The 12,332-nt window shown below is 39.1% G+C and overlaps 1 protein-coding gene across 3 annotated transcripts in view; it reads left to right on the plus strand.

The window, feature by feature from the left end:
* Positions 1-12,332, plus strand: part of LOC137296332 (adenosine deaminase domain-containing protein 1-like) — a 201,088-nt gene that overhangs the window by 38,605 nt on the left and 150,151 nt on the right. For all 3 annotated transcript variants that reach the window (XM_067828108.1, XM_067828125.1, XM_067828116.1), the window contains exon 5: positions 5,606-5,726. In XM_067828108.1, the coding sequence (XP_067684209.1) occupies positions 5,606-5,726 (121 nt within the window). The remainder of the gene's footprint in view (positions 1-5,605; positions 5,727-12,332) is intronic.

Consider the following 12,332-nt stretch of genomic DNA (forward strand, 5'->3'; position numbering starts at 1 on the left):
CATACAGAATCTTACTTTCTAATTACTCACCATACTTCTAAAATGCCAAAAAACAATTAAGTTCTGCATACTCATTTGCCCTCAGCATATTGGCAAATGAACCAATGAAAAGTCTTTGTTATACTTGAGTGTACACCAGCTTGGGTCCGATCTTTGGGGTGCTTCGTTTCGATGGAAGTTAATCTATATACAAATGTATTGCTCTTCTGATTCACGATTGTGTGCTTACAACTTTGTTGATTTGTTTTTTCACAATCAGCAATGTATATTATATGTCCTTAATAAGTGATAATTGTGTATTAATTATGTTTGTATTTTTTATGGCATATGACCTTTAAAGAAGTTTGACAGATGAAAGTTGGTAGAACAGCATCATCAGAGTGCTGTTGTACAGTTCCCATGAGGGGAGATACAGGACGTATCTAAAGGACAGCAGATGAATCCACAATATATTCTGTTGGATTCTTGAAGTATAATAAGCATGAGTCAGGATAAGGAACATATGTAATTTTTAACTAAAATATATTCTGTAATTATCCTGATGTCAACCCCTCCCAACCTCCCCACAGAAGTCACTTCGCATTTCCTTGCAGATCCAAGGGTTGGGTGAGTGAGTGAGGGAGTTTAGTTTTTGCTGCACTCAGCAGTATTCCAGCTATATGGTGGCGGTCTGGAAATAATCAAATCTAGACCATACAGTCCAGTGATGAACAGCACTGCACAATTAGGAACCGATGACATGTGTCAACCAAGTCAGCGAACCTGACCACCTGATCCTGTTAGTCGCCTCTTACGACAAGCACAGTATACTTTTATGACAAGTATGGGTTACTGAAAGCCTATTTTACCCCGGTCTTTCTCGGGTCCCAAGTGTCGGGCATATTCAGGTTAGAGTGACAAGCATGGTTGGTCATGTGACTGTTTCGGCAGCAAGGTATTAAAGGGTGGCACCTCTTGGGTTAGTGAAGTTATATGATCTCTTCAAAGGGAACATCAAGGAATTCAAGTGTTCCACTTTCATTCGCATAGGAGAAGGCGATATGCATAATAAACATGAGTCAGGATAAGCATAAAATATCAGTTTTGCTAAAAATTACACTTTCAGTTCTTTCTTAAAGGTCACATGTACCACTTATTCATGATATATAAAATGCTTTGATGATTAAGAAAAAAAACAAATAAACAAAATTATAAGTGTATAATCGCAAATCAAATGTGCAATATTTTGTACTTGGGTTTACCTCCCTCAAAACGAAACAGCTGTGATACTGAACCCAGTCAGAGACAGTGGGTGTGCCTTGTCTTTGCCCCCTGGTCATTTGCCAATATGCTTAGCTGGCTCTTTGTTTATGGCTTGTAAGCCCGATAGGTGTTAATTTCAAATTGCATTTGGTCATTGTTTGAATTTTTACATTGCGTATTGTCATTAGCAGACAGGCAGGCAGGCAGACATATAGGTGTCAATAAACCAGACATTGAGTTTTCTCTGTGACAGAGTCTGTGAAAATCAGCTCATTTTGTTCATGTAATGAGTAGATTGTTTACTATCAAGATTAGACTTCTGATCACGACCTCAAACTCCGGGTAGACATACTGTTTCAAACTCTGCAAACCTACTCACTGTGCATGCATTACGAGCGCAGTGTAGCAAAGCTGTTGAAACCACTTTTTGCCCCAACACTGGGAGAAAATTAGTGAATTGTTTGAACTCAGATTTCACTAGCTTATTTTCATTTTCTTTTTCAACGAAATGGCATTTTTGATGATTTGTTTTGGTAAGTGCATACCGAAAGGTATCCGAATCTGCGAAGTTGTGTTTTACCTTAGAAATCTAAGGTTGGTGATATTTTTTGAGTGTTTATAATTCAAAACTATTTTAAACACTTTCAGACAAGCCAGTTTTCTCCTTTCTCCAAATTCCTTGGTAATTAAGTACACATCTGTATAGAGTGACATCAGGGAGTGCAGTGCAGAGAGCAGTCCAGTGTGCAGTGGTAAAGTAAAGGGTGATAGACTGGACATCTGACTGTCCCTCGTCAGGATTTCAAGTAACTTCTTGATGCAGGCGAGATAGTCCACTTTCTTGTACAGAGACACTGGAACAAAGAAGAGCGCGACCATTTTCATGACTGGACTGGAATGAACAAAGCCCCAAAAGCTGATAGAATGGCCATTTTACAACTTTGTCATCTAGCAGTGTCAAGGAACCATCTTGAAATGAGTTTTGTCTGACAATGTTCTTTTAACTGTTTGGAACAAAGGCGTCTTCATATTGTTACATAACTGTAGCCGGACAGGTGTTTAATTTCTAACACTGCATTGCCAGTAAGTAGATGTTTTCTTTGTACACTGAAAAAAAGCAAAAAATATACTATACATTCAAAGAAACAACACAGCCATGTTCGAAATATTACATCATCATTTTCCATGTTACATTATTATCATTTTCCAAAGTATTTTCGATTTTATATTCCTTAAATACAAAGGAGTATCTGACTGTGTTGGGAGATTTTTTCTTCCCTTTCAGAGATTATTTCTGAAACTGATGTGAGTAGATAATATGATAATTGTTAACATGAAAAGATTTGATAACAAAACAATGCTTAAAACGGTATTTTGGAAAACTGAATTGTATGTAGTGGTATGAAATTATGAAATAAATGACTGCCTTTCCTCCATGGCCACATTTTCTTCAACTGATTTAGGCAGCTGTAATATTTTGGGAACTAAGTCACTACAGTCAACTCACAATGATGATTCTACAGACGACAAAGACAATAATACAGCAAAGTTAATATTCACAATAGCTGCTCTGATGTCAGCATCTTGGTTTTTTTTGTAGGTCCAGATCACCTATATTGGAAGATTTGTGTTCTTGATTACTTTCATGAACTGGAACATCTGTACACTCATAGCATGAGAATAGCTTCGCTAACACATCACATTCTCTATGTGTCAGTGTCCGATTGTCAGATCCATGACAGGATACCTTAACCTGATATCAGTATTCTATTTCCTCGTAGAACACACACATGTGAGTTATATACATATTCACATCTTGAAGCGGGTAGGAATTACATGTAGTTAAAACAGACTTCTTTATTTACCTTTGAAGTATTTATATTTTCTGTCTGTCAATATAAACAATATTAACATCTTTATCTATGTAAACAACAAATCTTAAATGTAAAATCTACAATCAGTCAAACTGATTGGTTCATCATAAGTATGAAAACAACCATTCAATCTTCAAAGGTTAAACCACAATGAATATCAAAACTAACAAAACAATTAGTTAATTTTTTAAAGCCTATCTGCAATGAAGTAAATATCTATTAAGATAATTAACAGAATTAGAAGGGTTGGTCAGGCAATGAGAAACACAAAAAATAAAAATGCTGCCATGTCTTGAAGGTAACTGATGCAGAGTCAGAGTCAGCTAATTATGCTGTTCTTGAGATGGCTTCTTGATTTTGTCATTTTGACATGATTTTGTTCGATCAGAAAACACATTCAGAATTGTATATTTGTGACCTGGTAATCAATATGCTGTTTGATGAGGTTGATATGAGTTGATATAGAATATATATAGTATTCCCAGAAATTATTGAGAATCGTGTTGCGTCATGTAACTCATTACGTTTATTAACTTCTGGCGTTTTACTTACATAAACATGTTAAAACATTATCCTTTTACAGTCTCAGTCTTGTTTTAGTACTTTGTTAGACCTCCTCGCTCAGCAATGCATGCCTGAATACGCCTAGGCACACTACCCATCAAAGTTTGTAGGTAATCGTGTGACAGGGTATCCCAATATTGGACCACCTCGGCCTTCATATCTTCAATATTTCTCAGTCCCTTTTGGTTTATTCTGTCCTTCATGACTCCCCACACATTTTCAATAGGGTTTAGGTCTGGGCTGTAACTGGACCAGTCTAAAACTTGAACATTTTCGCCCAACAACAACTGTTTTGTGTAGCGCGCAGTGTGTTTTGGGTCATTATCATGCTGGAAAATCCAATCATCTTCATACAATGTTTGTGCTGTCGGAAGAAGGTGACCATTTAGAATGTCAACGTATCTTTCTTTTGTCAAGTTTCCCGTGAAAACACACAATGGTGTCACTCCGCGAGCCGATATGCCACCCCACATGTGAAACTTCGGGCTATGTTTTGGTCGCTGGTAGATGGGTTTGACAGTATCTTTGGTCCAAATTTTCACACAATTAGGGAAAAGCCAAACAGAACTTTCATCCGAAAAGAAAACATTATCCCAGTCTTGATTTTCATGAGCCAGACACCAGTTTAAACGTTTTCCTTTTGTGCATCTTTCATCAACGGTGAGGGAATTCCACGTTTTTTCACCCAATTAAGTCTCTGTAATTCCTGCCTAACTGTTTCATTGCATACCTGAGGACTTCCTCTGCTAATCATTTCATTTCTGATGTTCTCAACACTTTTCAATTTGCCCCTACTCACAATCTGCCCAAGTCTTTGGCGATCCACAACACTGAATTTCCTAGGCCGACCTGCCCCTGATTTGTGCTCTATCCCGGTTCCTGTTTGAATATTCTTCAAAGTTCTGTATACTGTAGACAGAGGAATACCATGTCTACAAGCTAACACTTTAGCATCAGCCTCACCCCTTTCAAAATCATCTAGAATGGGCTTTTTTTTCTCTCTTGCTGTAAATTCTGCCATGTCAACACAGGAAGCCGTCTGCTCAGACAAGGGAGATAACTCTTGACGTAGTGAGCTGCCTTCTAAGCCTTCAAGAGTTGTCTCCCTTATTTAGTATGCTTAGTGCATTGTGAAAGCCCTTTTTCCAATCTTAGCATCATTAGGAAAAAAACAAAGATTTTCTCAATAATTTCTGGGAACACTGTATATAGCGCACATATCCATGCTCAAGCCGCAGGTATTTTTTTCCCTCAATCGCTGGATGTCAGTCTCAACAGCACATCGTATTTCAATCTCAATTCCCTGATGAGAAGACAACTCTTGCTGCCGCTTGGTGCACCAAGTTTATTGTGGCACTCTCATGCTAAAAAGGTACCCATTAACAGCTGGGTGGACTGGGACACATAGTCACAGTACTTTGTCCAAGTTCACTGCATGTTGCTGCACCCGCAACTAGGTGTTTACACGTATTCATGTGGCCACCATCTGGTCATATACCAACGGATTCGTAGGTTCTTTTAAGTGCACAGGTTTGTGTACTGCACACTAGGGGTTGTGACAACACTGAAAGAGTCTGCACACAAAGTTGACTCCAAGGTTTTTACACCCGGTCAAAGGTAGGCTCGATCCCGACACCTCAACTTCGCTGAATCAGTAGCCTGGATCACTATCCTGGCGCTTTAGACAGCTTGCCCATGGTGATTTAAGGTTGTTGTTATGTGACTATTACAGTACTTATGCCTTTTTGTTGTGGTAGCAAGCACTATGATCTCATTGTGATTGGATTGAGTGTGATCATTTCCTAGCGTGCCAACTTTGTGTTATAAACAGCTTTGGCCTAATTCCTTTTCGGTTGAGTCATATGTCTGTAACCTTTTACTTAGTTTTGAGACTATTATGTCATGTATTTCTGACATGTTTCTAGTTTCAGAGCAGAGGTGAAAGTTCATGATAGAAATGTGGTTGAAGCTTATGGTCGGAGTAAGAAAGAAGCAAAACGGAAAGTAGCATCTGAAGCACTGCAGTCTCTGACTGAAACAGAGCAGGTAAGTCTTTCACATGTGGTACTGTCCCATCTGAGTAGCCATCATATCAGAAGTCAAGTAGGTATTCTTTTCCATGTCTGTCAAACCAGGATGGGTATAAGTTAGGTGAGCTTGTCATATTTCCCGAGCACTTATTTTTGCAATGTACTTTGTGTGACCCGTGAAGGTCCCGGGTTAGAATAGGCCTTCAGCAACCCATGTTTGCCATAAAAGGCGACTCAGCTTGTCGTAAGAGGCGACTAACGGGATCGGGTGGTCAGGCTCGCTGACTTGGTTGACACATGTCATCGGTTCCCAATTGCGCAGATCGATGCTCATGTTGTTGATCACTGGATTGTCTGGTCCAGACTCGATTATTTACAGACCGCCGCCATATAGCTGGAATATTGCTGAGTGCGGCGTAAAACTAAACTCACTCACTCACTCACTCACCCAAGACTTTGTTCAAAGAATTCTTGTCAGACAGTGTCATATTCGAACGGTTTGTCATTTTTGACCTGAAGGAACATAACATTTGTTTTTGCTTTATATTAATATACTTTTGTTGTTCTTGAAAAATAAATTTCATCACTTTTTGTTTTATGGGGTAGGAATGTAACCGGCTAATTTTAGTGGGTGCTATGATTCATTAATGTTGAGTTTTCCCCCTGAACCAACAAGGCCGAAGTCTATGAATATTATCATGAAATAATAATTCATACCAAATGCATGCATGCGTTTATATAGAGGAGAATCTCAGTGGTAGTGTTATTGGTGACATCACAAGGATGTTCTCTTACTGTGACATCCTAACTGCACAGTATGCTGGTGGGGGATTCCTGGCATGCTGCTCTGCTTGGGGGAATTGACTCAGCAAAGAGTCCGAAGTCACAAGAAGCTAATTTACAACTTTATTAACAAGAAATAGAATAACAAGTGTGGCAGGGTTAGTGCTTAATCTTTTAATCCTATTCTAAGTTGCATTAATCTTGTTGGCACATTTACTGGATGCTTGATTGCTTACTCTGGGCCGGATCTTTATTCACCCTTAACTGGTGTTATTTTACTGTAGGTGATAGCATGTTTACCTCATCAGAGCAGTTTATTAAACTGTCCAGACATAACGCTTGTCTTAATGAATGGTTTGTCTTATAGTGGAGTTCTGATTACCTCAGGCTAGGATTTTAACTACAGTCCGTTTGATTCCATTTCACACGTGCACCTTGCCCACCTGGCTGTTCTACCAGCAAGAGGCCCCTCTTGTACAAAATAGCGAAAGGTGACAAGAAAATGATGATCGTTTGTTAAACAACTTTTTTATTCGGATGTCCCAAATTATGAGACACATCATCAGAGTTGGTCTGTCGATTTCATGCGGTTGTGCAAAATTTGGTTTTGTTGCAATTATTAGATTTTGTGTTAGTGAGCAATTCATCGGTCTCAAATGAAATCAAACAGACTGTAGAACATCTGTGAAATTGTGTGGTCATAACTTATACCTTTTTCAGTAGTATGTCTGTGAGATGAGGTTTACTACTTTCGACTGGTGTCTTTCTCTAGGCTATTACTGGTACATGATGAAACTAATATTCTATATTTATATTTTTCTAATATCTGAATGCTAATATTTTGCTTGTACTGGTTACAATTAATAATGAATTTTGGTATGAATTATTATTCAGGGTGGGATAGTATTAGTTATCGTAATAATATTAGTATGTGGTTACAAAAGGCTAAAGGGATATTTCACCCTACAGTCCTGTCGTTGAGTCCTTGCATTTGGAATGTATGGAGCTAGAAAGTCCACCGTAATTCCAGAGATCTTCTATTTTGGGTGGTTTGTTCAGAGACTGGATCTTCTCTGAGTTGTGTGATTATGTCAAATTTTAGATCATTTTTGCTGTGATGTTCAGAGTTGAAGTGAAGTGTCACTGGTTTGTTGCACTTGTGGGTGATATCAGCATATTATTCTGTTAATCGGATCCTGAAACATCTTCACCCCAGTCCCACCGCTCAGCAATTGGTCGCACACTAACGACGAAAATGAATTTATCACTGAACCTTGGGCTGTTATCCAGAAGATCGGGAAGATGTACCAATCCATATCCGCCCTGGGGACCCTGTATACATAGCCTCCAAAACAGCACAACTTTACGCTATCCTCCAGGAGTACCAACAAGTACACCCTGGTGCCACACATGAGGTCATTCTTAGAACTTCCATGCTTCTTGCAATAATGGAATTGGCAGTCTCAAAAAATCTTCATGACCATCATCTTTGCGCCAAAAAGTCAACTTAAGCAACGTCTTTGTATTGTGTTATTCACCTAATATCTATATATTATATAGAGTATCTTTATCTTTGGTATTGTTATTTTTCCATGGTTAACAATCCAATAACTCTGGACCCTGACTCTCCCCTCCGAAGAGCCTTCCCCGTTCCAGTTAAAACACAAGCTCTGAGTTTTACTCACTCTTTTTTCATACAATGTGTTGCGTATAAATACACATGTTAGATAACCCAATCCAACAACAATGTTGCAGAATCGCAACAGTTCTCATAACAATCCAGAACTGGAATCAAAACATCACAAATCATCTGAATGATTAATGCGGATTACTACGCTATTAGTCCATAAACATGGCAAAACAATGCCACCACACACCCACAGAGAATTCCCTGCTGGCATACTGTGCAGTTATGATGTCACAGTAAGAGAACTTCCTTGTGATGTCACCAGTAACACTACCACGGAGATTCTCCTCTACATAAACGCATGCACTCCCACTGTATCTCCATCTGATGAGTACATGCCACACGAAACGCGTAACCCAGATACCCTCTAGCCGATCAGGCTCTGTGTAGTCCATTTCATTGCTTACTGCTAGACACATATTAGATGATCCTGCGCACTCATTAAAACGCATTTGTGACAAGAGAGGCGGTACCACGAATTGGGCGAGTACACTTGGCTGCTACAGGTAGCTTGACAATTATGCATGTGCAATACATGCTAACCGTGACATGAAATCAACACCGCTACTGTGTAACACCAGTGTTGCTACTGTTTTACACCTGTCTCAATACTGTTAAACAGATTTCAGTTGTAGTAAAAAATGTCCAAGTTAGGAGAACATAGGCAAATACAGTATGGTTCAAAATTATTGAGAATAGCTAAAGCATTTCATATTATTAAACGAGAACAAATCAGATAAAATTGAATGTATTGTGAAAGTGAACTGACCTTTTCATGTTGTGTAGGTAACAATTTGATATTTTATCAAGTCTCCTTGAGCTTCCCGGCACAGTCTAAGACGGGTAGGCATACTTCCTATCAGAGAGGTTAGTGTCTCGTGAGTTATGCTGTCCCAGTATCGGACCACTTCTCTCTTCATGTCTTCAATTTTTGTCAACCCCTTTTGATTCACACATTCCTTCATCATCCCCCAAATGTTCTCAATGGGATTTAAGTCAGGACTATATGCAGGAAATGGTAATGCAGTCACATTTTTCTCCTGAAACCACTGCTTGGCATGTTTTGCGGTGTGTTTAGGATCATTATCTTGCTGCAAAATCCAGTCATTTCCATAAAACACATGTGCACTTGGAAGGAGAAAATTATCTAATATGTTAGTGTAGCGTTGACTTGTCAGATTTCCCTCAAACACACACAGCGGGGTCGTTCCTAATAAGGATATCCCTCCCCATACATGAAACTTTGGGCTGTATTTAGGTCGTCGATACAACGGTGCTGACGCAGACTTTGTCCATATTTTCACATTATTGGGATATACCCATATTGAGCTTTCATCAGTAAAAATCACATTTTCCCAGTCAAAGTTTTCATGTGCCAAACACCACTCAACACGCCTGTCTTTATGTTCTTGTTTCATGAGAGGAGAAGGAATTCCAGTCTTTTTCTCCCATCCAAGATCAATCAAATTTCTTCTAACTGTAGATTTTGATACAACTGTTGATCCCCTTTCTATCATTTCATACCTGATGTTGGAGATGCTTGCCCTTTGCTTTTTAGACGCTAAAATTCCCAGCCGGACGCGATCTGAGAAGTCCAATTTTCTGGGTCTCCCTGCTCCTTTCTGGTGCCCCAAATCCTTTCCCTCTTTAAAATTCTTCCTAATCCTATACACAGTAGAAAGAGGAGTTCCTGTTCTCTTTGCCAATGTATTTACATCATCAATTCCTTGATTACACAACTCAAAAATCAACCTTCTTTTATCTTCAGCAGACATTGTTGACAGTGCTGAGGAAAATGACGTCTGCTACAAATTCAGGGGAGGTAACTCTAATTGTACTATACTCAGTAGGCCAAGATGAGTTACCTCCCTTATACCATTACTTAGTTTTAAGTATCAGTGAATCAGTTGAGGTGTTAGGATAGCTCAAAGTAAGAAGAAAAATTCTCAATAATTATGAACCAGACTATAGTTCATTCTCAGGCAAGGGAGATAGCATACAATGTTATCGTGTATATGGACAAAAATTGTGCAACTAAAGCAGATTCTCTTTTACAAAATAGCCTTGCTACTGGACTCTCAACGGCAACTTTAAAGCGCATTAAGGCAGAAGGTGGTAGGAGTGCGAGTGGACCTACATTTATCAGTCCCACCAAGTTGCGCAAACCCAAAACTTGCAGTTACAAACTTGATGATTTCGACCGGTGTGCAGTCCGTCAATTTGTACAAAGTTTATATGGCGTAAAAAAACAACTACCCACTCTGTTGAACTACAAGGGTTCTAAGGAAAGTTTTCGAAAAAATCTCAAAGACATGGGGGTTTAGGTGGCGAAAAACGCAGTCAAACCGTAAACTTTTAATGGAACGTAAAGACATTGTTTCCAAGCGTTTGCAATACTTGCGTGCAATAAAGAAATACAGAGAAGAAAATCGAACACTCATCTTTATCGATGAAACATGGTTGCATGTACACCACATTGTCCCAAAGTGTTGGCAACTTGAGGGTGAAGTAATAAATGGGGTTCAACCTCTGTCTGGCACAGGACCTCGGCTTATTGTGGTTCATGCAGGGGGTGAAAACGGTTTTGTTCCAAATGCTTTGCTTGTTTTTGATTCCAAACTCAAATCAGCAGACTATCATGATGAGATGAAATTTGATAATTTTTCCAAATGGCTCCAGGAAAAGTTGATCCCAAACCTTCCACTGCACTCTGTCAACCGCCAACAGAAAAGATGACATAAAAGCGTGGCAACAAAGGCACAATATCTTATTTGATGAGAAAATGCTTAAAGTCGAACTATTGTTTCTTGCAAAATCCAACAAATCGGGCCCTGTCTACAGAGAAGACACGATGTTGAAGCAACATGGTCATGATGTGCTACGTCTCCCTCCATACCACGCAGAACTAATGATTATCTATTTAATATTTAGCAGACGAAAAGTCATCTTTACCCATTAAAACAACACCGCATATTCCTTCGAATGATAAGACTGCAATTTCAGGCATAAGATACTGATATTCCACGCTAACCTTTAGTTAAGACGAAGACAAATAGATGATTGGGGCATTGACAAGCATTTTAGATATTCAACAGTTTTGTTAAAAAAACCCAGGAAAATGTCATTTGCTTCGTGTAATGGATCGGTCGTCCTAAACATATTTGCTCAGTATATTGGGTTGATTCAATTCATTGGGATTGTACCTGTTCCCAAATCAAGTGTGCTATAACAATTCATGCGTGAAATGCACGGGGAAAATGAACTTCTCGATATTTATCAGACAACCTGTCTCCCTCTTGTTTCAAGTGGATCGTTCTGTGGGGCGTTCCCAAGGATGCAAATTGGGGTCATTTGTCAGGTCGTGTTTACCAGTAGTATGGTTAGTTATGGTAATAATATTAGTGTATGGTTAGGAAGGAAGTGCAGAACAGATTTTCTTTCTCTTGTGTATGGAAAAGAATGAAGTACTAAGATTGCTGTGTTGTTTGTCATTGCAAACTGGCCATGTGCTTTGGGAAGTTTGGACCAGCTCTTGCTTTGTGATGAAAGAGTATCCCGCTTGCTTTTAGATGAAGCAGCACATGTTCCGACATGGACCAGCTCTTATTTTTGGGTGTTATCATCCCACTTGTTTTGAGGTAAAACAGTACTAGTTTTAAAATGGACCCGTTCTTGTTTTGTGATGAAACAGCATCCTGGTTGCTTTGAGATAAAGCTGTATTTGTTCGGAAACGGACCAGTTCTTGTTTTGTGGTGAAACAGCACCCCACTTGCTTTGAGGTAAAGCGGTGCTTGTTCTGAGACAGACCAGTTCTTGTTTTGTGATGAAACAGCATCCCGTTTACTTTGAGATAAAGCAGTAATTATTCCAAAATGGACCAGTTCTTGTTTTGTGATGAAGCAGCGTCCTGGTTGTTTTGAGATAAAGCCATATGTCTTTAAAATGGACCAGCTCTTGTTTTGTAATAAAACAACTGACCCCGTCCCACAGTGCAGCACTTAGAAACTAGTACAGGTTGTTGTAGTTAGAAATAGAAGTAGTATAATAGAGGGATTTATGTATGTAGGGTAAATGTTTAATACCTAATCCCTCAAAGCACACAACTGACGATCCATAGAACTTGGTTTTCCTCCAGGGTCAATGTTAGGAAA

The sequence above is a fragment of the Haliotis asinina genome, chromosome 1 (genome assembly GCF_037392515.1).
Source record: "Haliotis asinina isolate JCU_RB_2024 chromosome 1, JCU_Hal_asi_v2, whole genome shotgun sequence".
In the NCBI taxonomy this organism is placed as follows: Eukaryota; Metazoa; Mollusca; class Gastropoda; order Lepetellida; family Haliotidae; genus Haliotis; species Haliotis asinina.